General features: G+C 55.7%; 6 protein-coding genes across 7 annotated transcripts; 3 read left to right on the top strand and 3 right to left on the bottom strand.

Moving 5' to 3' along the window:
- Positions 1-73: 73 nt before the first annotated feature.
- Positions 74-1,186, top strand: IUM83_02784 (elicitin-like protein; the record flags this gene model as incomplete). The annotated part of the gene is made up of 4 exons (XM_067926732.1): positions 74-837; positions 918-934; positions 1,001-1,027; positions 1,125-1,186. 4 exons carry the CDS (start codon positions 74-76, stop codon positions 1,184-1,186), a joined length of 870 nt encoding a protein of 289 aa, XP_067784153.1.
- Positions 1,187-1,220: 34 nt separating this feature from the next.
- On the bottom strand, positions 1,221-2,020 carry IUM83_02783 (Peroxisomal 2; the record flags this gene model as incomplete). Its single annotated transcript, XM_067926731.1, has 2 exons — positions 1,221-1,294; positions 1,363-2,020. The coding sequence occupies 2 exons, from the start codon at positions 2,018-2,020 to the stop codon at positions 1,221-1,223; spliced, it is 732 nt and encodes a 243-aa protein (XP_067784368.1).
- A 992-nt stretch (positions 2,021-3,012) lies between these two features.
- Positions 3,013-5,870, bottom strand: IUM83_02782 (Peroxisomal 2; the record flags this gene model as incomplete). 2 transcript variants are annotated; one of them, XM_067926729.1, is made up of 2 exons in its annotated part: positions 3,013-3,281; positions 5,081-5,870. In XM_067926729.1, the coding sequence occupies 2 exons, from the start codon at positions 5,868-5,870 to the stop codon at positions 3,013-3,015; spliced, it is 1,059 nt and encodes a 352-aa protein (XP_067784155.1). The 2 variants fall into 2 exon arrangements, with proteins under 2 accessions (XP_067784155.1, XP_067784154.1); XM_067926730.1 differs by having other exon boundaries at positions 5,081-5,273.
- Positions 5,871-7,393: 1,523 nt separating this feature from the next.
- IUM83_02781 (uncharacterized protein) lies at positions 7,394-7,825 on the top strand (the record flags this gene model as incomplete). The annotated part of the gene is made up of 1 exon (XM_067926728.1): positions 7,394-7,825. One exon carries the CDS (start codon positions 7,394-7,396, stop codon positions 7,823-7,825), a length of 432 nt encoding a protein of 143 aa, XP_067784418.1.
- A 345-nt stretch (positions 7,826-8,170) lies between these two features.
- IUM83_02780 (ATP-binding cassette (ABC) Superfamily) lies at positions 8,171-8,786 on the top strand (the record flags this gene model as incomplete). Its single annotated transcript, XM_067926727.1, has 2 exons — positions 8,171-8,666; positions 8,725-8,786. 2 exons carry the CDS (start codon positions 8,171-8,173, stop codon positions 8,784-8,786), a joined length of 558 nt encoding a protein of 185 aa, XP_067784369.1.
- A 329-nt stretch (positions 8,787-9,115) lies between these two features.
- IUM83_02779 (Gag protein) lies at positions 9,116-14,549 on the bottom strand (the record flags this gene model as incomplete). Its single annotated transcript, XM_067926726.1, has 2 exons — positions 9,116-9,237; positions 14,297-14,549. 2 exons carry the CDS (start codon positions 14,547-14,549, stop codon positions 9,116-9,118), a joined length of 375 nt encoding a protein of 124 aa, XP_067784089.1.
- Between the last annotated feature and the right edge of the window lie 9,739 nt (positions 14,550-24,288).

Raw genomic sequence — 24,288 nt, 5'->3', positions numbered from 1 at the left:
ACGCCACACCAATAACCTCCTTTCCATCATCGTCCATACAACTCACAAGCGCGAGAGAGACTGCAGGTGCAGGATGGCCGAGCTGTACGCGGAGGTGGCGGACGAGGAGCAGCGGCTGGCGCGCGGGCCGTCGCAGCGGCAGTACTGGGACCGCAAGACCTTCAGCTCGTTCGCGGAGCAGCAGCGCGCCATGGCGCGCTCCAGCACGCTGTACGTGGGCAACCTGTCGTTCTTCACGTCGGAGGCGCAGATCTACGAGCTGTTCAGCCGCGTGGGCCACGTCAAGCGCGTGATCATGGGCCTGGACCGCTTCAAGAAGACCCCGTGCGGCTTCTGCTTCGTCGAGTACAGCTCGCACGCCGAGGCGCAGGCCTGCGCGCAGTTCCTGAGCGAGACCAAGCTGGACAGCCGCGTGGTGCGCTGCGAGATGGACGGCGGCTTCCGCGAGGGCCGCCAGTTCGGCCGCGGGCTCTCGGGCGGCCAGGTGCGCGACGACCGCCGCTCCAAGGACGACTACGACGCCGGGCGCGGCGGCTACGGCCGCGGGGACGACGCCACGGCCGACGGCCACCACTTCCGCCGCTCGGCGCACGCCAAGCGCCCGCGGGACGACAGCCTGGCGGCCGAGGAGCCGCCCGCCAGCCGCCAGCGACGCCCCGAGTCGCCCCGCGACGACGACCGGAAGCAGCAGGAGGAGGAGAACCCCAGGTTCCGCCACCGAGAGGACGACGCGGACAGGGCAGGCGAGGACGACGCGGTGGCGGAGGAGAACCCGCAGCCTGCTGCGGTCGACGAGCCTGCGCAGCAGGAGCAGGAGCAGGAGGAGCAGAAAATGGAGTAGAGAGCGTCCGCTCGGTTGCTCTCCAGGTGGACACGGGAAGCAGGGCTGTGCTGTGCTGTGTTGTGGTGGACGGGAGCTTGCTGCTCTGCTCGGGTAATGCATGCAGGATTTCTTCTTTTGAGAGGAGTTGTTTGGTTTTGAGGTGTTGTTGTTTCCTAGCGGTGAAAGATTCAACACGGACGAGAGGTAAATAGTTGATCGTTCAGTTATGTTATTGCTGGTGTTTTGCCTGGATGCAGGCGATTTCTGATGACTTGTGAATCTGTTCGCGTGTTTAAAGCAGCACGCCGATCAAGAGCGACGAGAGTAGTGCCATGCCCGCAGTCGCGAGACTACCGAGTTTGACCGAAGGAGGCTCGAGCCGACGGAGGCGGCAGCTTCAGTGTATGGCAACGTGATCGACTGGTTTGAGTACGTGCAGCCGCCGCCGTTCGGGATGTGCAGCAGCAGAATCTTCGCGTACGATTCGTAGCCGTTCAGGAATTTCACGAGCGAGTCCTGGAGGAAAGTCTTGTTCTCACCGTCTTTCGTGCTGGCAACACCCAATGCAAAAAGCACCTGCTCAGTGGCGCGAACACCCATGCGTAGCAGGCCCGTCGACGAGGTGGCATAATCCAGCAGTAAGTTGCCGCGGATGGACTTGCCCGAGGTGAAGAGGTCGGAAAGTGACACGTTCGTGTCGTCCACGTCGATGGTTTCCGAAAAGATCTTCCAAGAGCTGAGGTACTGCGTGAACGTGTCGATGGGCTCGAGGCAGATGCCCATGGTGTCCACATTGTTGGTGCCGAAGCCGATCGTAGCGTTAGCGCCCTTGGTGTTGGTGAATGCCTTGCCGGCAAACACGTTGCACATCTGGTCGTTGGGGATTTGAGCGAGGTTCAACAGTGTCGAAAAGGGATCGTCATTCGGACCGATGAAGGTAAAGGAATTGTAGATGGAGTAGCCACACAGCTCTTTCGTGGAGACGCCTTTCAGATTCGTGAACGTTCTCTCGCTGCATTCGATGTTGGCTGTGAGCTGCACAAGTTTGATCACCATGTCATTGAGAGCGTCGCCGCCAAACAACGTCTTAAATTCGTTGAGGAAGTCGTCGCAACACCCGCCTACGCTGTTGAGGGCGTCCGTGATGGTGTCAGTCATAACGGACTTGACACACGGCACGATGGTGTCATCGACCATGGGACACATGGTCGACCATCCTTCATTAGTGCTGAGATCTCCATTGATGTGTTCGAGGCTGGAGAGGCAGTTCTTCACTGTGGATGAACTAGCGAGTGAGGTGTAGACTGCCTTGGGATCGATGGCAGCGGCACACTTGGACAGCCACGGTAGCCGTGTTGATCTCCTTGAAGACGGTGGGGAAGTCGATTGGCGACAGATCGGTTTGAGTCCATGATGCGAGGGACTTGGTCAGCGTGCTGTCCGAATCAAGTAGTGTCTTGCATGTCGCAGCTTCGGTAGTATGGTGAATGCCGATGGTGAGGAGGACTACCAGAACTGGGCCGAAACGAGAAGCGTAGAGACACATGCTTGGGGTGGTGTTGGCTGAGTTGGTTGGTGGTGATCGCTCGGAAGGCAAATTGCAAACTGAGTTGGTGGGGCGTGCCTCGCACTCTTCAGCGAAAATCTACCGTACAATCCCATTGCTCTACTGCTCGGTATCAGTCCCCAAATAGCGCCCGGTCCGTCTTTACTGTCTCGCTGTAGCTGGAAGCATTGTATCTGGTCAAGGTGGTTTCGCGCCGTGGGATCATGCAGTCTCGATGTCAATCTCAATCTCACGCTAGCTTTGTACATGTTGTACATCTATATTAATGGTCCTCACCGTTATCGAGAAAAGGTGGCCTCACGCAGGCACGCTATTCTTTCGTGAAATGGTTTCACTTAACCTGCTGTGAAGCTTAAGAAAGAGTACTGAAAGAGTTAATAGTGACCCGTGTTTGCTATGGATAGTTTTGTGGATAAGAGTACTCGGGTGCACAGGTTTTAGTATTGCGAGCAAGTCTTCAGCGAGTCGTTGCACTATATTCGGTAGGATTGTTGGTGTAGCGATGTATGCAAGCAGCAGTTCACCAGGGATGGACTTGTCCGGGGTGAACAGGTCGGCCAGTGTAATATTCATGCCGCCAGCGTCGAGGATCCCTTGAGAAAATTGGCCACGAAGCGAGATACTAGGTCAACGCATCGAGCGGCTGCAGGCGAATGCCCATGGTGTCGACGCCAAAGGTACCGAATCCTAGAGCGACACGCTCCCCCTTGGTGTTAGCGAAGTCTTCGCCAGCGTATGCGCTGCACATCTGGTCGTTTGGGATTTCCGCGAGGTTCAGAAGTGATGGGGTCTTAGCGTCGTCCTCCTGGTTGATGAACGTTAGGGAGTTCATAATGGAGTAGTCGCATCTCTCCTTGGTCAACGCGCCCGCCAAGTTGGTGAACGTCCTCTCTGCACAAGCAACATGTGCAAGATGCTGGACATGTTTTTCGATTGCAACGTCCAGAGAATCACCAAACGAGTCTGGATCCCGTCCACCCGCGCTGTAGCAAGTGCCCATGATGGGCTCCCTCAAGACGGCAGCGATACACGGCAAACCCGTGTCCTTAACTACGGGGCAGAAGTTCGACCACCCGTCAGCCGAGGAGAGGCCTTCGTCGATGCTTTCAAGGGTTGCTAGGCAGCTCTTGACGGTATCAGATACGACCCGTGATACGTAGGCGGCGTGTGGATCGAAGGCGGCAGCGCACTTGGAGAGCCAGGGAAGAGCGGCATCGAGCTCCTCGAAACGCTGGGGAACGGAATCGAGAATTAGTCCGAGTTGGCCCATGGCGATAGGGAGTCGGTCAGTGTGTTGCTCGGGGCAACCAATGTCTTCCACTCGCACCGTCGGCGTCCGCAGCCAGCACGAAACTTAGGCCGAGTAGAGCCCGTAGTGGTGAGATACTCTTCATCCAGGACTGGGCTTTCAAAATCCCCGCCGGCGCTCCTGTTTGTGCACCTTCATAACCAACCATTGCGACTTGGCTGTCAGCGGTGGGCTCATGCATGCGATCCCATCAACACGAAACACACAGTTATTCCCGGTCGACTAGATTTCCCCGATTTTACTCGCGGTATCCGTTTTGGTGTGTGAATTCGGGGGCGGTTCTGCGACCAAGAAAATGTGTCGCCAGCGTGCGAGCAACGCACGTCTTGACCATGAATGCAATGCAAATAGCAACGAGACCTATGGGTTTCCGCACAGTTAAGCTGTGAAACTCGAACCAAGAGGGTGGACTACCCCGGCGATTTAACAACCGCGCATTGAAGATGTGGAGTGCAACTTGGCCCCGACATCGCGGGATGCTCCTCCACCGCCGTCGTCCCATCCCATCAAACCGACACCCCACCTGCACCAGGAAGACGCGTCCACACTTCCACACCGGAGCTCCGGCGACCGCTGCACCAAGCAAGTAAAATAGACGAGAGCCGGTGGTGAGAGCCCCGCTCCGCTCGAGATTTTTCGATCCTGGATCGCCGTCACGCCAGTGGCACCGCTCCGTATCCTCGTCCGCCATGACAGAACGGGGCAAAGGCTCCGGCCGATGACCCCGAGCGGATATCAGACGGGTGATCTTCCATTCAGGATGGCGGCTGGCCCCCTCTCTACGGCGGCCCACGTGACCGACGCGGGCTCTGTGGATGGTCACGGAACACTCGCCTCTCTTTCGAGCCGCCAAACGCAGTAAACAGCAAGGCCACGCTTCTTTCTCGTCTGTGAAGAGAGGAGCACACTCGCTCGATCATACGAGTCGGACTTGCACCTCTGCCTGACTCTCTGTCGAGATCGAGACCACTCCGCGAACGAAAGCTAAACCTTTGGCGCAATGGCGCTCGTTCTGCCCTCGAATCAACTACAGCAGCTAAAATGACAACGAGAGTATAAAATAATATTTCATATTATGAAAGATTTTGTACTCAACTTTTCAAGAAGTAATTGAGCGTATGTGTATTAAAAGTTGTCAAGTTATTCATTAGTTTTGCATTGTGTCGGCATTCATTTACTTGCCGAGTTAATTTACGCGTTTGGTCGATCCGCCTAAAGCAGTGGGATCACCGAGGAGAGGATCGCCGCACCAAAGGTTATCACAGTCGCCATCTTAACCGCAGAAGCAGCGCTTTTGGCCGACGTACCAGTAGTCGTATTTGTCGTGGCCGTCGACGCAGTGAACCCTGAAGACGACGACGTTGTCGAGACCTCTTCGTACGGCATAGTGATCGACTGGTTGAGTACGTGCAGCCGCCGCCGTTCGGGATGTGCAACAGCAGAATCTTCGCGTACGATTCGTAGCCGTTCAGGAATTTCACGAGCGAGTCCTGGAGGGAAGTCTTGTTCTCACCGTCTTTCGTGCTGGCAACACCCAATGCAAAAAGCACCTGCTCAGTGGCGCGAACACCCATGCGTAGCAGGCCCGTCGACGAGGCGGCATAATCCAGCAGTAAGTCGCCGCGGATGGACTTGCCCGAGGTGAAAAGGTCGGAAAGTGACACGTTCGTGTCGTCCACGTCGATGGTTTCCGAAAAGATCTTCCAAGAACTGAGGTACTGCGTGAACGTGTCGATGGGCTCGAGGCAGATGCCCATGGTGTCCACATTGTTGGTGCCGAAGCCGATCGTAGCGTTAGCGCCCTTGGTGTTGGTGAATGCCTTGCCGGCAAACACGTTGCACATCTGGTCGTTGGGGATTTGAGCGAGGTTCAACAGTGTCGAAAAGGGATCGTCATTCGGACCGATGAAGGTAAAGGAATTGTAGATGGAGTAGCCACACAGCTCTTTCGTGGAGACGCCTTTCAGATTCGTGAACGTTCTCTCGCTGCATTCGATGTTGGCTGTGAGCTGCACAAGTTTGATCACCATGTCATTGAGAGCGTCGCCGCCAAACAACGTCTTAAATTCGTTGAGGAAGTCGTCGCAACACCCGCCTACGCTGTTGAGGGCGTCCGTGATGGTGTTAGTCATAACGGACTTGACACACGGCACGATGGTGTCATCGACCATAGGACACATGGTCGACCATCCTTCATTAGTGCTGAGATCTCCATTGATGTGTTCGAGGCTGGAGAGGCAGTTCTTCACTGTGGATGAACTAGCGAGTGAGGTGTAGACTGCCTTGGGATCGATGGCAGCGGCACACTTGGACAGCCACGGTAGCCGTGTTGATCTCCTTGAAGACGGTGGGGAAGTCGATTGGCGACAGATCGGTTTGAGTCCATGATGCGAGGGACTTGGTCAGCGTGCTGTCCGAATCAAGTAGTGTCTTGCATGTCGAAGCTTCGGTAGTATGGTGAATGCCGATGGTGAGGACGAGTGCCAGGAGAGCGCGGAAACGAGAAGCGTAGAGACGCATGCTTGTGTGATGCTTTAGTAGAGGCCGATGGGCTTGGTTGTTGTTGTTGTTGTTGTTGTTGAGGGCGAATTGCAAATTGAGTGCTGTCGGCGATGCCCTCTCAAATTGAGACTCAATGGCATGCCTCACATAGACAAGGCTTCAATCTCTAGCTGTCGTCCTCAAAATACCCACGCTGCGGACGAGGCTTTAAACTTCTGCTTCTTCGTTCGTCTGCGTCCTCGAGCCACTATTCCTGGGAATTGACCACCTGAGCGGGAATCGCTCCATTCTTTCGTTAAATGGTTTCACTTTCCTGCTGTGAAGTATAATAGCAACCCGGTTTGTGCTATGGATAGCTTTGTGGATAAGACCTGCGCGTCCACGGCGCGCATGTGCTCGGCCTGGTTGTCGGCCTGGTTGTCGGCCTGGTTGTCGGCCGACCACGGTGGTGATTCAGGGTTGCCCCAAAATAAATATGGTCGGACATATTTGTGTATTTTCGATTCGATCCTATTTAAATCCGAAATTAATATACACAAAGTCTAATGATTGAAACTCTATGGCTTACGCTGGTCAATGCCTATAGGGATGGTCAGTAAAATGAACACAGTTGCAGTAATTTACTGTGGTCTAAACGTATCAGGTGTTATTTATTTGCGTCACTGCATGGTATACAGACAAACAGGCATCGTGGCGAAGTGAATTTCGAGGATTTTGTGACGGGGCCACACGAGCACCTTGCACAGAGGAAGTGTGCTAACGAGAGTATACAAACTCTCAGTGAACGGCAGTTCACGTGTCCCTGGCCTAAGGAGTGTATTTATAGGTTAGAACAGATTTGGCCTGCATACAAATCCGAAGTTTATCCTATATAAAATGTATCAGTTGACTCTCAAGCCTATTGTGTCACTACTCAGGGGAGAATCTTATGTAGCCATCCCAGAATAGTGCCCCCTATTCCATGTAACCCCGTTACATCCTCCTCCACTTAGATTTGATCATATCGACCAATCAGAGCGAGTGTACGGTGGCGACTCACATTTCACTCACACAGTCGAAATCCATCGACAACGGCGCGAGCTCTTGCGTCTCGGCTCTCGGGCCCCAGAAAGCAACTGGCGCATCACCGAGTAAGCCCCACGGTCTCCACGTCGACCGCAATCATGCCTCCCAAGCGCAGCTCGCGCGGTGCCTGAAACCCCAGGCCAAGACGGCCAAAGCCAAGAACAAGTCGGCCGCGCTGAAGGAGGCCACGGGCGCGGCCTCCAAGGAGGTGCGCTCTCCGAGCAGTTCTCCAGAGGATTCGCACGGCGAACATGCGTCTCGCAAGTCGCCCGATGCTCCACCGGATGAGGGGGACAACCCCAGGTTCAGCTACGAACAGCGCAGCCCGCGCCAGGACTGGGACTGGCCCGAGTTTAGCTGCACCAAAGTCGTGTACTCGGGTGAGAGCTCACAAGAGGAGGAGGGCACCTCCGAATGTAGCGCGCAGGCCGCCAACGACAAGAAGCAGGCGGAGGGCGACGTGCCAAACGCCCCGGCTGACCCAGACACTCAGGCCGAGGAGCCGACGAGCGGCAAGACGGGACCGGGCCCATGGCAGCTCCGTCGGTCAAGAACCTGACCCTGGCGGAAGGCCTCTCGCGCGCCCAAGCTTCCAAGACCTCCGCTGCTGTGGAGGGCGACGTGCCCGGTGGGATGAAGCGTGCTGCTTCTAAGTCGCCGCCCCACGACGACTACTGGGGTCTGTTCGATGACTCCGAGTCTGAAGAAGGGACTGTCGACGAGCCCCGTGAGGTCTCTAATGACCTCGATGAGCAGCAGGCGCAATTCTACAGCGCTGGCTCGGCCGCCCGTGCGGGACAAGCAACGACGCCGCCACGGCTACTGTAGGCCGTCTTTCTGGCGGGGGCGCTGCGCGTCCAAAGGGCTATTAACCGCCCGATGACGGCACTGGTGTCTATAGCCCCTGGAGAAGCTCACGCCTCCTCGTGGCCTTGTCAGCGGCTACACCTCGATGGGTGCCTTTGAGGGCGCTCTGGTTGAGACAGAGCCGCTCTTTGTCAGCGACATTGAAGCCGCTCGGTGTGTGCTCTTAGCGCCACACAAGATCCCATTGAAGGAGTTCACCAACGTTCGTAAGATGGCGAAGGACAAGGGTGGACTCCATCCAGTTTGGGGTTATCCCTGGGCCCAGCCTTCCGAGGCTATGACGTGGATTGAGGTGGAAGACCTCTCCTGGAGATACGTATCTCGCAAAGGGTATTCCGACCAGGGGTATAGAGAACTCCGTGAGGATCGCTTCCTGTCCGCTATACTGGACCAGCGCGACCTCCGCGTCGAGTTCGCTCGCATCGTGAGCAAACACAAGCTCTACCTAATGATGGAGGAGCTCAAGCAGCAGGCAAAAGCCAAAGCTCGTGAAGAGCGTGGGCGCGGTGCGACTCCGTCTGCTACCGTGCCCCGTACGTCGGCCAAGAAGCCAAGGACTACTTACGAAGCGTCCGCTGCTTCTCGTCCCAGATCGCAACAGCCTTTGGGCAGTCAGCCTGGAGCTGTTCAACAGGCTCCCACGAGTTTTCTGACTCTGGGTAACCCCTCCACTTCACGAGAAGTTGGTGCTTGCCGTGGAGACGCCGCTCCTGGAGGACCCGCTCCACGTGGAAGTGGAGCTCCCCATTCCGGTCAAGGAGGGCAGGTGGTGGCCTCGCACGGCCATGGCTACGAGCTGGAGGCGTTACCGCTGCGCTCTGAAACCCCGAGCCGGGTAGTGGCCCTTCAGCAAGAGGAGATTCGCCTTCTCCGAGAGCGTGTGTACTCACTCGAGATCGCGTTGGGGATTGGCCTTGGTGGCGATGCTGCCTGTAGGGCTGGTCAGCCCGGTGTCGTGGATCGGCTTCGTCAGGACGTTGGCTCAATGTTCCGGGAGGTTCGCGACCTCCATGCTCGGGTTGAGCGTCGGGCTTACGCGTCGGACTTCGAGTCCCTGCGTGACGGTCTTGCGAGCCTTCGGGACGAACTTCGTGGCCGCGCGCCCTATCAGGAGCCGCAGCATTTCGCATACCCGGCTCCGTACGGCCACGGCTCTTACGGGGGCCCTGCTTATGGCACCCCGATGTACGCCTCGTCATCCTACGACCAGCGGGCGTACCAGCCGCCTTATCGCGAGCCGACGCCCCGCTTCGAGGAGTTGTATCCTACTCCACATGGCCGCCCACTGCTTCCTGCGGGGCAGCCTGAGCATGAAGGTCGTGATACCGCTTCAGACGACCCACGTAAAACATCGGGTGAGTCGTCATCGACTTCGGCAAGTCTATGGTGTACGCAGCACCGTGTCGGCTGAGAACCGTGAAAGGTCAAATGCAGCGGTGCTTCAGTTTGTTGCTCTCGACCGAGCTAACTGTGCTGTGTTTAGTGGTAGGTTTCTAGTATCTAGGAGAACTAAGTCCCCCACCTTAAACACGTTTAAGATTCCTCGTCCCTTTTGGTCTGAGTACTCCTTTTGTTTATCTTGGGCTTGTGTCATTGCATCTCTAGCCCTGCTGATGATATTCAGCCTGTCCTCGGCAAACGAAGACAATTTCTTCCGCAGTGAAGCTGGACTTACGTCCGAGACCTGGGAGGAAAGTTTTTTTCGAGCCTCTCCCCCACTTACGACCGAAGCCCCGGTACCGCCTCGTAAGGTGAGCGGCACCTGAGGGTGTCGTAACCCATTGAGGTAAAAGGGGGTGAACCCCGTCGACGCGTGCACCGCGATGTTGAGAGCAAACTCAACGATGGGTAATCGTTCAGCCCAAGAGCGGGAATTCTCCGCGCCGATACTGCGGAGGGTGTCCTCGAACACTCTATTGACGCGCTCTGTCTGGCCGTCCGTCTACGGGTGGTCAGCCGTAGACATCAATAGCCGAGTACCTAGAAGGCGGAATAGCGTTTGCCAAATCGCAACGGTGAACAGCGGGTCTCTATCAGAGACGGTGGTCTCGAGAAGACCATGGTGTCTAAAGATACAGTCCATCAACATGCGAGCTACCCCGTCGCCAGTGACAGGGTCACGGACTGGTGCAAAGTGACCATCTTGCTCAGACGGCACACAAAGGCTACAACACCGTTGTGTCACGGTCGTCGACCGGAAGACCGAAGACAAAGTCGAGACTCATCGATTTCCAGCAGTCCGCTGGGACCGGCAGGCTCTGTAATGGAACCGAGGCGTGGCCAACAGGCTTCACCCGCTGGCACGTCTCACACGTGCAGACGTAGGTGGCGACCCACTTGTACATGTGGGACCACCAGAATGTCTGAGAGACTGACGAGAACGTCTTCGCACGGCCGATATGGCCACTGGACGGCGCGTCGTGCGCCGCCATCAGGATATCGTACTTGAAGTCCTCGTCGTTCGGCACGACAATACGGGGAGGATCCTCGGGCTCCACCCTATAGTGGAGCAGGCCATCAGCCCACTCATAGCGGTGAAGCCGCGCACGCTGGCGAGGCGTGAACCACTCGGCCTTGGCATCCAGGCCAGCGGCTAAGAACCGCGCAAGAAGTCCAAGGTTGGCATCATCGCGATACGCCAACCGGATGCGATCGTAAGATCCGTCGTGGCCCGACTAATATGAGCGAGTTCGTAGTCGGGTCGACGCGACAGCGCGTCGGCAATGCACATTCGGCTTGCCTATCTTGTACTCGACGCAGAAGTTTGTATTCCGCGAAGAAAGACAGCCAGCGCGCCATCCGCTGGGATAGGTGCGGCGTGTTGACGGCTGTCCTCAAGGACGCGTGGTCTGTATAGACAATAAAGGGCGTAGAGCCCAGTAGGTGCACCCGAAACTTGACAAGGGCGTACTTCATTGCGAGTAGTTCCTTGTCGTGAACGGGGTAGTTCCGTTCGGCAGCTCTAAGCTGCCTTGACTAGAACGAGATGACCCGTTCGAGGCCATTATCGTCGGCCTACAGGAGCACGCAGCCAATGGTGAAGTCTGATGCGTCACAGACGACGCTGAAAGGCTTCGTCTCGTCCGGCAGGGCCAGGACTGGGGCGCGCTGTAAGCTCGCTTCGATGTCGTCAAAGGCATCGTGGTGGCGACGCTCCCAACTCCAGTGGGCATCCTTCTTCAGGAGATCCGACAGCGGCCGTGCCAGACCGGCATAGCCAGCACTGTACTTGTGCAGGTAGTTGGCGAGGCCCAACCACTAGCGTAGGTCTTTCTCTGACCGGGGTGGCGGCCAAGCCGCAATGGCTTTCACCTTCTCCGGGTCCGCACGGACCCCAGCGCTGCTAACGACGCAGCCAAGGACCTTAATCTCCTCAGCCGCAACCACGCACTTGTCGATGTTGGCGAACAGCTTGTTCGCCCTCATGACTTCAATCACACGTCGGAGGTGCTGGAGATGCACCTCCATGGCCGTCTGGCCTGCCTCGGCACGGCTGTGGACGAATATGTCGTCAAAGTACGTCTGTGCGATCGCACGCAAAGGTCGGAACAGTTGTGTGACCAAGCGATTGAACGTTGCTGGGGCATTCGAGAGCCCCTGTGGCATTACCAGCCATTCCCAGAGCTTGCTCGGCGTGCTAAGCCGTGAGCGGAATGTCGCTCTCGCGCATCAGGATCTGGTAGTATCCATCCACCAGATCCAGTGCACTGTACAATGTGCACCCGGACATGTTGTTGAGCAACACGTCCTTCCGCGGGATCGGTGTCTGCGCTGGCACCGCCGCGCTGTTCAGCTTGTTGTAAGCATGAACTAGACGCCACTTTCCGTTCGGCTTACGAACACAGAAAGTAGGCGTCGAGTGCGGAGACTTCGACTCTCGCACCATGCCTGCCTTCGCCTTGGCGGCAAAGAAGTTATCAATGACTTCGCATTGCTCCCGGGGAAGAGGCCATTGCCTCGTGACACAGTACTTTGTGCCCGGCACGAGGTCAATCTCGTGCCTGATTCCCCTGTCTGGTGGGAGTTGGGACGGAGGGTCCTTCGACACTACGTCCTCAAACTCCGTCAATAAGGGATACACCGGATCCCGTAGATTCTTGAGAATCTCAGAGCCCATGCGCGACACGCGCTGTCTCTGGAACTCCTCCAGGACGTCCTTGTCCATGCCAGAAGAGGAGTTCAACTCCTCTGACGTTGGCTCCGGCCTTAGGAGGACCAACTGTGAGATCTCCCCGGCCTTCAACTTGGCCAAGAAGATCTCCATTGCGAGCTCTTCGAGGTTCAGTAACTCTGCAACCTCGGGCAGGGCCGTAAGCTGAACAGCACCTGCCTTGACCTGGCAACCGGTCACGCCGTCAAAGATTTGATAGCATTCTTCGGCGCCTGGAGCCCAGACGGATGGCTCCAACTCGTTGGTGACGGACGTCGCTGAACGATCGTCTTGATCTCGTGCGGAACTATGTTACCCGCCTTGACGTGTGGAACTAAGTTACCCACCCCGCCGTGTGGAACTTGGTTACCCACACCAGGAGCACTCTCAGCGACTCCCACATCAGTTATGGTCTGAGTGACCTCGTGTGGAATTACGTTACCCACACACAGGAAGCGCCTATGGTGGATTCCTCATCAGTTAAGGTCTGCGTGAAACTAAGTTACCCACGCCAGCGCCGATGGCGCCTTCTCTAGCAGCAGTTGCTGCCCGCGGAACTCTGTTACCCGCATGTGGACCTAAGTTACCCACCTGGTAGGTGCCGTCTGGCACCCCCACACCCGGAACCTGATCGGCCCGGTCACCTTCGGAGTCGCTGTCAGTTTCGACGACCCCGATGAACATTGTGGACGTTGCTGTGCCCTGGTGGCCCTCACGGGCGCCCCAGCTTCTGCCAAAGGTGGGAACATGACTCACCAAAGCTCTGTCAGAGTGCGGGGGACCGCTTGCCCCAATGGCCTTGCCGCGCCAATCGACCCAAGGCTCGTGTTTCTCTAACCACGGCATGCCAAGGATCAAGTCGTACTTGTCCATGTCTAGGACCAAGAACGACTCCTTGCTGTCAAAGTCTTCGAACTTGACAGCCAGGTCCATGTGGACCCGAGGTACTTCTACCACCGTACCGTCGGCAAGCCTTACGGAGACCAGCCCGTTACCTTTGCTGCCACATAGAGCATCGGCATACCTGTCGCGATTCCGCGTGACTGTCTGGCGGCGCGCAAAATGCTTTGACGCCCCAGCATCGATCAAGATTATCAAGGATGATCGTATCCCGGTACACTCGCGTGCACCACGAGCAGCCCACCACTGCCCTTCTCCCCTTCGAGAGTGCATAGACACTCAGGGGCTAAGTCCCCATGGCGCGCGCCACCCGCACGCCCCTCATGAAGACATAGGAACTCCCCAGTAGGGCGCCCCGCCCCTACTGGTGTCCTGCGTTCCCCTGATCCCTGGGCCGCGGCTTCTGCCAGCGACCCTTAGACCCAAAGGGCTTCGAAGAGTAACGCTTCTTTTGTCCTCCCGCAGGACAGGCACGTTTCATGTGCCCTAGCTTTCCACAGTCGAAGCAGCGGATGTCGTTCTGCTCGGCCATTCCCGAATCCATGGGAACTGGCCCATTGGAGGTTCCATTACCGGAACCACCATTCGGCGCACCACCCAGCACACGGTTGCTTTGCCATACCGTGGCGAGGGTACGAGCCTGTTTGTGGCTGTACTCCTCCTGGAGGGCGATCTGTATCGCATCCACCATAGTGCTTGCTTGCATCCGGAACAGCTGCGTGCGGGCTGGGCCAACACGCAAACCGTCCATGAACACGGTCACCTTGATGTGTTCGGGCAGGGGCGTTCCCGCCAGCGAGGCTGTGAGTACTCTCATTTCTTGTATGTACTCGTGCAGCTCGCGCCTTCCTTGTTTGCAGGCGAGGAAGCACGAGCGCTGGCGATACTCATAGTTTGCCGGAAGGAACGTGGACCGCAGCTGCTCACAGAGCTGGGACCATGATGCAAAGCATCCCGGCATTGTCGTTTCGCGCGTATACGCCCAACCCTTAGCGCGACCACTAAGGTTGGAAAGCGCAAAAGCGACACGGAGTCGCTCGTCCGAGACGAGAGCCGCGTCCATCGCGAGCTCGACCTCTCGGACCCAGAAGTGAAGGTTCGCACCCTCCTTACCTTCAAAGGGGTGAACCTTCAGCATCAACGGCTTTGGTTGCACCGGCTTCGGCTCGGCTGTGGAAGCCTGCAGCCCCTGAACATGGGCGATGAGCCCTTGCTCGTAGGTGTCGAACGTGCTGATGCGCTCGACCTGCTCAGCCGGCGTCGCTGCCGCTAAGCTACGCAGAGTATCTGTTCCAAAGATGCCTGCCATCTTCCGAACTGACTCAAACTGCGAGTCGTTCAAGTGAGGAGACTCACTTCCATCCATCTTGGCTCACTCGTTGAGACCACATAGGATTCAGGTAGTCCAATCTACCCGTGTAGGTGTAGGATTGACTACAAGTGCTACCAAGTGTGACGGGCCACACGAGCACCTTGCACAGAGGAAATGTGCTAACGAGAGTATACAAACTCTCAGCGAACGGCAGTTGATGTGTCCCTGGTTCATGTGTCCCTTGGCTAAGGGGATTGATTGATCAGAAGTACGGTAGATCTAAGACTGAGTGTATTTATAGGTTAGAACAGATTTGGCCTGCATACAAATCCGAAGTTCCCTATAGTTTATCCTATATAAATGTATCGGTTGACTCTCAAGCCTATTGTGTCACTACTCAGGGGAGTGACCTTATGTAGCCATCCCTGAATAGTGCCAGGGTCACTATTCCATGTAACCCCGTTACAGATTTAGAGAGAAGAGAATGACAGATCCAGACTGTGTCACAGAACCGCAAGACTGACGGACCTGGATCCCAAACCGGGAGATGAAGACAGATTATTACTAGTGGTGGATTATTACTAGTGGTGTATCTGGGCTCTGGAAGTTGCATGGGGTGTATAGAAATAATATTCAAGAGCCCTCGAAGGTAACGCAAAGCACGAGGATGCTAGATCCAAAGGTTGGGGGAATCGGATTCCTGGATCAAACCTGATTCTTGGATCTGGAGATATGCTTTGGGATCTGGGACTATGGCTTGGCGGAGGTTAATCAAGGGGCATGTAAGGAATATAAACGCGCCAAGTAGAGTCAGTAGACAATGATGGGAAGATAGGATCCATAGATATGATAGGACTTTGGGATAAGACCGAACTTAACGGTAAGCAGAACCGAATTTGCTTTGGACATCGCAAGACCTCCCTCCCTCGCCTGGATCCGGGAACTACATTGGCCCTACACGGCGTAGAGAGGTTAACGGTAGGGGATCTAGTGTTGGTTATTAATTATGGATAATACATTGGCCATATCCTACCTCCTAGTGATACATCCTGAACCTAAACCCGAGATCCACCGGAGTTCTCGATTTGGTCGATGGATCGCTTTGGCTCTCGCGATCCAAGACCCCCCATAGGAGACAGCAAGTCCAACGACACCTACGAAGGCAAGGAAAGAAGCGTCACATCACACACAAGGCACCCCTACTGTAACGGGGTTACACGTACAAGTGGCTACAAGCCACTTGTAAATTTAACAGATAGGACATCTGTTAAAAGGTTTAGATACTTCCTCACCTTGGTGTAAGTCACACCAATGGATACATTGAAGTGGGCCACCACAATGAGTGGTCCACACCTACCCAAAGATCCTATTGGTAGAAAGCAGCATCTTTCTACATATTAAAGACGTGCATATTGGAGGGGCTCTGGGAGCCAGCCGCTGTCAATCCCTTTCATAGATAATAATTTTTTTTAGCAGATTTAGGAGGAAGATCAATTCACAAACAATACAGTTCTCAGTTTACCTATTCTAAGTCACTTGGAGTCTTATCTGATTTAAATTATATTTGTGTATTCAAATATAATTAACCTAAGTAATTATTAAGTACTTACGCTTCCTCATACACGTAGCGCAACGTGTAAGCTAAAGTAGTGAGTCAAGTTAGACCCACTACACCTGGTAGCACTTTGTAGTCCGTCCAACGGCCGACTGCTTGACGTTCGCACGAGGTGTACGAACGCGGAGCCGAGAACCCGATGGGCACGGAGGTGCCCATGGAGAGCTCCAATATGCCTTCAACGCATGTTGCACGCGTGAAATGCCCCCACCTGTCGGATCCAGAGTGGGAGGTCATCTAACGACTGTCAACAGTCATCGGGAGGCGGCGATAGCCACGATGCTGCGTACGCTATCGCCGACAGTGTAGTGGGTCTAACTTGACTCACTACTTTAGCTTACACGTTGCGCAACGTGTATGAGGAAGCGTAAGTACTTAGTAATTACTTAGGTTAATTATATTCGAATACACAAATATAAGTTAACTTTAGACAAGACTCCAAGTAGCTAGTTTGAGGTAAAATGAGAACTGTATTGTTTGTAAATTGATCTTCCTCTAAAATCTGCTAAAAACTGTTTATTATCTATGAAAGGGTTGGCAGCGGCTGGCTGTCAGAGCCCCGCTAATATGCATGTCTCTGATTGGTAGAAAGATGCTGCTTTCTACCAATAGGATCTTTTGGGTATGTGTGGACCACTCACTGTGGTGGTCCACTTCAATGTATCCATCGGTGTGTCTTACACTAATGTGAGGAAGTATCCAAAACGTTTAACAGATAACCTATCTGTTAAATTCACAAGTGGCTTGCAGCCACTTGTACGTGTAACCCCGTTACACCATCCCCCCTTAAGGTTAGACGCGCGGGGTCCCCGCACGTCAATCTTTGGAATTGACCATTCGTCAATTCTCCGCGTTTGGAGAAGAAATCCGCGCTCATTCAACGATGAGCGCGCCTCAGAAGAAGTCCGCAAAGTCGGTGGGGAGTCATCTCTCCATCGACGACTACTTCGAACGCCAGAAGGCGAAGTACGGTGACGTCGTCGACTTTGACGACGACGATGAAGACATGGAGGGCGAGGAGGACTCGCCCTCAAAGCGTAAAGACTCAGTGTCGAGCGAATCGCTCGACCCTCACGCCAAGAACGTTCGCCCGCGTGAAGGGGACGAATCGGACGCTTCGAGTTCGAAGCGTTCGCGTACTGAGAGTGATACCCCACTCGCTTCAGCTGGGGCTCTCAGTACTCCGCGCGCTGCTGCTGCAGCGCGTGATGTTAAAGCTCAAGGCTCTCCGCGCGCTGCGCCTGCAGCGCGCGATCCATGGATGCCGTCCGCGTCCGAGATCGCGGACCGATTTGGGAACTCGGTACCTCCGAATGAGGTGCCGCTGTACGTATGCAGCGCCATCAAAGATGACGCTGTGGCTGCCGAGCTGCACTTTGATGCGGAAACGCATCAAAGGCGCGATTACTACATCGGACTCTTTCATGAGCTCTGATGGTTCCAAAGCAAGAAGACATCTTCTCGCAGCAAAGTGCCCGAGTGGCAGGCACTTTGTCAAAGCTGGAACGCTTTTGTTGAGAACTTCAACAAGAAGCAGAGTGCTTACCGTGATCGGATTAAGCAAGCGCGTGATCGCTTCGAGACGTACTCGAAGCGTGGAAAGCTGGAGCAACTTCATGTTGCTGCTGAGGAGGCAAATGTGCCGTGCGCTGTGCCCGAGGGCTTTCGGTGCACGAAGTGCTTTCCAGGCGCGGTCCGCTTGAGCGACCGCGACCTGAACGGGTACACGTCGTTCCGTGTGCCCGAGAGTCTCAAAGAGCTCCGTGCTAAGTTCTTAGCACGTGAGGGTTCGGGCGCTGGCGATGATCGCAGCGCTCGTATTACTTCCGCTGCACCAGCGCGTACTGCTCCTCGTACGCCCTCACCATTTCCGGAACGTCCTCCAGCAAGACGTGCCGCGGCTCCCATGTATCTCGATGGGGAGGAAATCCTCTCCAACGAATACGAAAACGAGCCCCTTGAGGGTTCGTTTTCGGGATACTATGGTCAACAATCCGCTCAACAATCCAGCGGGTTGAGCCGCGGGCGTCACGGATCGGCGGTGGCGGGGGTGGGAACACGCCCCGGGTATGATCAGCCCCGGGCTGATCAGTATGCGCCTCTCCACGACTGGGTGACCGCCGTGGAGCGTTTGCAGGGCGCTGAGTTCGCCGCCCTGAAGCAGGAGCTGGCGAACCAGAAGGCCCAAGTCGCGGCGGTCTCGCAGACCGCCTCGAATATCCAGGTCGAGCTGGGGACCCAGATGAAGGGGTTGCTCCAGCGCGTCCGCGCGCTGGAGGAGAGGTTGCTCGTCGCCGAGGTCAAGTCCTCCGCTTCTGCCTCGGCTCCTGCCGAGGCTTCGGGTCAGCCGAGCTAGATGGCTCGTGCTGCCGGTATGGCTTCAGCCGTCCGACGTAAAAGGTCGGATGGAGGCGCATGCTAGACGGTATGTCTAGCGTGTATGCGTTGCCGTGCCGTGCCGTGCCAACACAGTGAACGGCCCGATGAAGCGCGGAGCAAGCTTGCTTGCTCCGAAATCTGAAACTGCATGTCTAGGCAGGTTTTGTGTAGCTAACAAAACTAATGAACCAACTTTAAATTCATTTGTGTTGCCTCTGCCCACATTGTCTGCGTTCAGCTTCTGTTGATCAACAGAAGCTGCTATTGCATCTTGGACAAACCGAATCACGGCTTGTCTTTTGGTAAGGAAGTTGATTGCATCCGAGCTGAAGTCATTCAGCTCGCTCTCCGCTAGAGGCCCTGCCTCTGCGTGGTTCTTTGCGGTGTCTGCGCTCTGCGCAGACCCGTGGTCTTTGTCCTTGTTGTTTGAGGAGTCTGCGCCCTGCGCAGACTCATGTGGTTTGTTCATTGTTGCAGCTGACACTGTGCAAGTGTCAGCGGTTTTCTGCGGCTGCTGTATTGCAGTCGTAGATCCTCCCCCACTTAAAGTGGGAGCCATCACTCCGAGTAAACTCGGTAGACGTGGATGCCGCATGGCATTCACGTAGAACGGTGTATGCCGGTCAAGGCATGCACTGAGTTATTGATGGCAAACTCTGCCATCGATAAGCACTCGCTCCAGTATTGGAACGAGTGAGCGTAGCTCTTCAAAATGTCGACGAGCACGCGATTCACGCGCTCGGTTTGGCCGTCCGTCTGCGGATGATCCGCAGTCGACATTGAAAGCTGGCTCCCAACAAGTGTAAACACTTCTTGCCACAGGCGCGCTGTGAAGCGCGGGTCTCTGTCCGACACGATGTCGGTCGGCATGCCATGGTGTTTGAACACCATGTCGACGAGCAGACGGGCCGCCTGCTTCGCGGTCACCTCTGCCGGCACCGCAGCAAGATGTACCATCTTGCTGAAGCGGTCGACGAAGACCACAACACCGGTGTTCCCTCCGCTGTCCGGGGGAAGACCAAAGATGAAGTCCAAAGACATGGACTTCCAACACTCCGACGGAGTCGGTAGCGATTGCAGTGGAGCCTGCGCGAATGGCGCAGGCTTTACGCGTTGGCATACCTCGCAAGCACGGATGTACTTGCGCACCCACTTATACTGGTGGTGCCAGTAGAAGTCGCGCGTGAGAAAGACGTAAGTCTTCTCGCGTCCGAGATGTCCCGCAGTCGGGGCATCATGATACTCGTACATGATCCTGAGTCGCAGGTCATGGTCATTTGGCACGACAACGCGATCCGCGTTGTCGTCGACTGCATTGTAAAGCAGCAGTCCGTCGTGCACACGAAAGCGGTGTGCACGCGCTCGAAGGTGCTTGGGCAGCTTCTGACGGGACTTGTCAGAAGGCGCTGTGCCATAGGCCAGCAAGAGCTTCGCGTCCGCGTCGTGCGCGTACGCGGCCTTCACATCATCCAACAGAGATGATGTGAGTTTGCTCGATCGCATGGTGTCAATGGCATTGACGTCAACAGCTTCTGCATAGTCCGGCCGACGTGATAACGCGTCGGCCACCACGTTCAATCTTCCGGGTTTGTATTCGACCCGGAAGTTATACTCCGCAAAGAATGAGAGCCATCTCGCCATTCTTTGTGATATGTGTGGCGACTTCACTGCGGTACGCAGTGAAGCATGGTCGGTGTAGACCACAAATGGTCTACTCCCAAGCAAATACACTCGGAACTTTGCGAGTGCATACTTCATGGCAAGGAGTTCCTTGTCATGCACCGGATAGTTGCGCTCAGCTGGCTTCAGCTGACGCGATTGGTAGTAGACGACACGATCACGGCCCTCGTGATCGTGCTGCATCAACGCGCATGCGATCGCGAAATCGGATGCGTCACACACTACGTGAAATGGGCGATCTTGGTCAGCCACTACCAAGATCGGCGCCTCAGTCAAGCCCCGCTTGACTGCATCGAATGCCTTTTGGCAATCGGTTGTCCAATTCCACACAGCTTCTTTCTTAAGAAGCTGTGACAGCGGGCGGATCTTGCCCGCATAATCCTCCACGTACTTGCACAAGTACGTGGCCAAGCCAAGGAACTGCCTCAGTTCCTTGACACTTGAAGGCGTTGGCGATTCGTTAATCACTCTGACCTTTTCTGGGTCAGGGCGGACACCATTCTTCCCTACGAGACACCCGAGGACGGGTATCTCGCTCGCCCCGAAGATACACTTCTTCAGGTTCGCGTAGAGCTTATGCTTTCGCATAAGCTCAAGTAGCTGCCGGAGATGCACCCTGTGCATCTCAATGTCGGTCTTCCCGTCCACAGCCCGGCTGTGGATGAATACATCATCGAAGTAGCTCGATGCGAAGTCGCGCACCGAGCGCAACAAGTGCGTCACGCACCTGTTGAAAGTCGCAGGGGCATTCTTAAGCCCCTGTGGCATCACTAGCCATTCCCAGAGCATGCCGCTTGGCGTGCTCACTGCCGTGAGAGGGATATCGCTCTCACGCATTAGGATTTGATAAAATCCATCTCGCAAGTCGAGAGCACTGTAAACGGTGCTCCCGGCCATCGAATCGATGATAACATCTTTTCGTGGTATCGGCGTCTGCGCCGGTACCGTCGCATCGTTCAGCTTGTTGTAGGCATGAACGATGCGCCATCCGCCATGTGGCTTCTTGACACAGAACGTCGGAGCACTGTGCGGGGACTTTGATTCCCGCACTTGTCCTGCTTTACGACGACTTTCAAAGAAGTCGTCGATCGCTTTTACTTGCTCTCGCGGCAGTGGCCACTGCCGCGTGACACAGTATTTCGTGCCCGGCACGAGATCAATCTCGTGCTGAATGCCCTTATCCTGCGGAAGCTCCGCAGGAATAATGTCTTCCGGGAGTACGTCTTTGTACTCCCTCAACAATTCGTAATAGGGACTCGACTTCAGCGAGTCCCAACCTTATTCCTCGAAGCGCTCTCGCTTCGTCTTCGCACTGAGTGCCTTCACTCTCAGTGGTACTTCCCATGAAGAGCTGCCTCAGCTCTTCGCTCTCGCCTCACCGTTCTTTCGCTGTCCGAAGAACGCAGACTTACTCGATGCGTCCATCGTGCAAGTCGCGCGTGAAGCGCTTCCAGCTCATGGCTGGAAGCGAAGTCAACTCCGACGCCGTCGTCGGAGGACTAGCGAGTTCCATGTCACGATACTGGAATCCAGTATCGGTGCGCGTCAAGACGCTTAGCGTCTTGACATTCGGCGCCACCGCCGCAGTCTGCCCATCAGACTGCTCTTGTTGCGTCTCGGTCCCGGACCGAGACTTGCGCAGCGTTTTCCGCTTGCGCCGTCTTCTTGTTATGCGGAGCCCGGCTCCGCACAGTTGTTCTTCTTGTCCAGGCCCGGCCGTGGACAGTCGTTCGCCGGCGGACCCTGTCCGCGGGCGCGCGGTATCAAGCCCGGCTTGACCGCATGTTCCTTCGTGCAGCCCGGCTGCACGGTAATGTGTCCCTTCGCCGGCAGACCCTGTCTGCGGGCGCGCGATATCAAGCCCGGCTTGATCGCATGGCGCTTCGTCGTGCAGCCCGGCTGCACGACAGCATGCAAATTGCGTCAGTGCGGTACGTTTGCAACCGTCCGCACTGTTTGCAGCGTCAACTCCCGGAGTTGACACGCCTTCGTCACCTCGACGCCAATCATTGGCGGAGCCCCTCATGACCGAGGGTGCGTCGGCTCCCGGAGCCGACGCGTCGTTGTCGACCTGACCTCTTCGGGTCAGGGACTGTCCCTTACACGCTTGAACGTGGGTATTGGTTCCTGGAACCAGTACATCTTTTTCTTCTGACGTCGGCAGCATTGCCGACGTTGGTCTCACTTGTGCGCGCCCTCGCGCACTTCTTGGGCACTCCGGGACAGCGGCATTAAGCGCTGTTTCGACTGGCGAGTCGCGCGCACCTGCTGATGCGTGCGCTGCGGTAACAGGGCCATCGCTCTCTGTTCCGCTGTCGCGTCCGAAGCGCACGAGCGTGCGCTTCTTCCAGTCTATCACCGGATCATGCCGTGCAAGCCACGGCATGCCCATTACTACGTCGAACTTATCGTCCAGGTCCAGGACGATAAAGTGTTCGACAAACATCCATTGTTTGTACGAGAAGCGCACGTTCACGACGCGCTTCTCGGTCTTCACGATGGCACCTGTTGCCAGTCGTACCTCCAGAAGACTTCGAGGTGTATCTACCTCCTCGAAGTCAAGTCTCGGCAGGCTTCGTAGTCGAACAAAGTTGTTCGACGCGCCTGAATCCACCAAAGCTCGAAGAGAGTCACTCGCTCTCTTCGAGTAAACCTTCAAGATGACTAGGTTTGGCCTGTCATCTTGTTTCTTGCAGTGAGAGCTGGTCTCACTGGGGGCTGCAGTCCACAGTGTCGCGTGCCACGCGTGACTGCATTACCAGTAGGGCGCCCCGCGCCTACTGGATGTTCGCGTTTTTTGTTGGTCCGCGGCGATGCCTAGCATCGCCACGATGGCCACCTCCAGGGGGCATGGGAGCTGTGCACTCCCGTGCAAAGTGACCGATCCTTCCGCAACGGAAGCATCGCACGTTACCTCCCTGCTGCTGGTAACCACCAGCTGTTGCGTTCGAGAGGTCCATTGGTTCCGGACCTCCCGTCCTCGCTACCGGGCGCGGTTGCGGCCTCGGCACGTTCACATGCAGTTTAGCCTGCCGCAGGCTAAACTCTTCTTGCATGGCAAGGGTGATCGCAGCTTCGAGAGTACTCGGGTACTCTCGGAAGAGATAGGTCTTCACAGGCCCATCTCTAAGTCCTTTCATGAACGTGACGACCTTGGTCGCCTCGTCAATCGGGTTAGTCACGATATTTGATACCAAATATCGTGCACGCTGCGCGTAAGCATGGACGTCATGCTTACCCTGCTGAAGGTCGAGGAACTCCGCCCTCGACCGGAACTCGTTTTGCGGGGGCTCAAACGCTTGTTTGAGCTCCTCTTTGAACACTTCGTACGTGCTGAAGCACGTAGGATCGGAGAGTCGGCGTCCATACGCCCAACTCCTTGCGCGTCCGCCAAGGCAGGACATGGCGAACGCGACCTTCGACAGCGGGTCGACGATGCGTCGAGCCGCTATGGCTTTGTCGAGTTCGACAAGCCATCGGAGGAGAGGCTCGCCCTCTCTTTCCACGTAATTGCTTACGCTCAACTTTAATGGTTGAGCACGCGGTGTCGTCCCTGACGACGCCGTCACTGAGAAGCAGCGTCACGCTGCTCCTTCATGATGAACCCCAGAGCAACACCATGTTGCTCCGTCGGCGATAGCGTACGCAGCATTGTAGCTATCGCCGCTTCTCCAATGACTGTTGACAGTCGTTGGAGGGCCTCCCACTCTGGGTCAGACAGGTGGGGGCAGTCAGCGCGTGCAACATGCGTTGCAGGCGTGTTGGAGCTCTCCATGGGCACCTCCGTGCTCATGTGGTTCTCGGCTCCGCGTTCGTACACCGCGTACGAACGTCAAGCAGTCGGTCGTTGGACGGACTACAAAGTGCTACCAGGTGTAGTGGGTCTAACTTGACTCACTACTTTTGCTTACACGTTGCGCAACGTGTATGAGGAAGCGTAAGTACTTAGTAATTACTTAGATTAATTATATTTGAATACACAAATATAAGTTAACTTTAGACAAGACTCCAAGTAGCTAGTTTGAGGTAAAATGAGAACTGTATTGTTTGTAAATTGATCTTCCTCTAAAATCTGCTAAAACTGTTTATCATCTATGAAAGCGGTTGACAGCGGCTGGC

Source organism: Phytophthora cinnamomi (genome assembly GCF_018691715.1).
Source record: "Phytophthora cinnamomi strain GKB4 chromosome Unknown Contig92, whole genome shotgun sequence".
Taxonomy (NCBI): domain Eukaryota; phylum Oomycota; class Peronosporomycetes; order Peronosporales; family Peronosporaceae; genus Phytophthora; species Phytophthora cinnamomi.
This window is presented reverse-complemented; position numbering and strand designations above follow the sequence as displayed.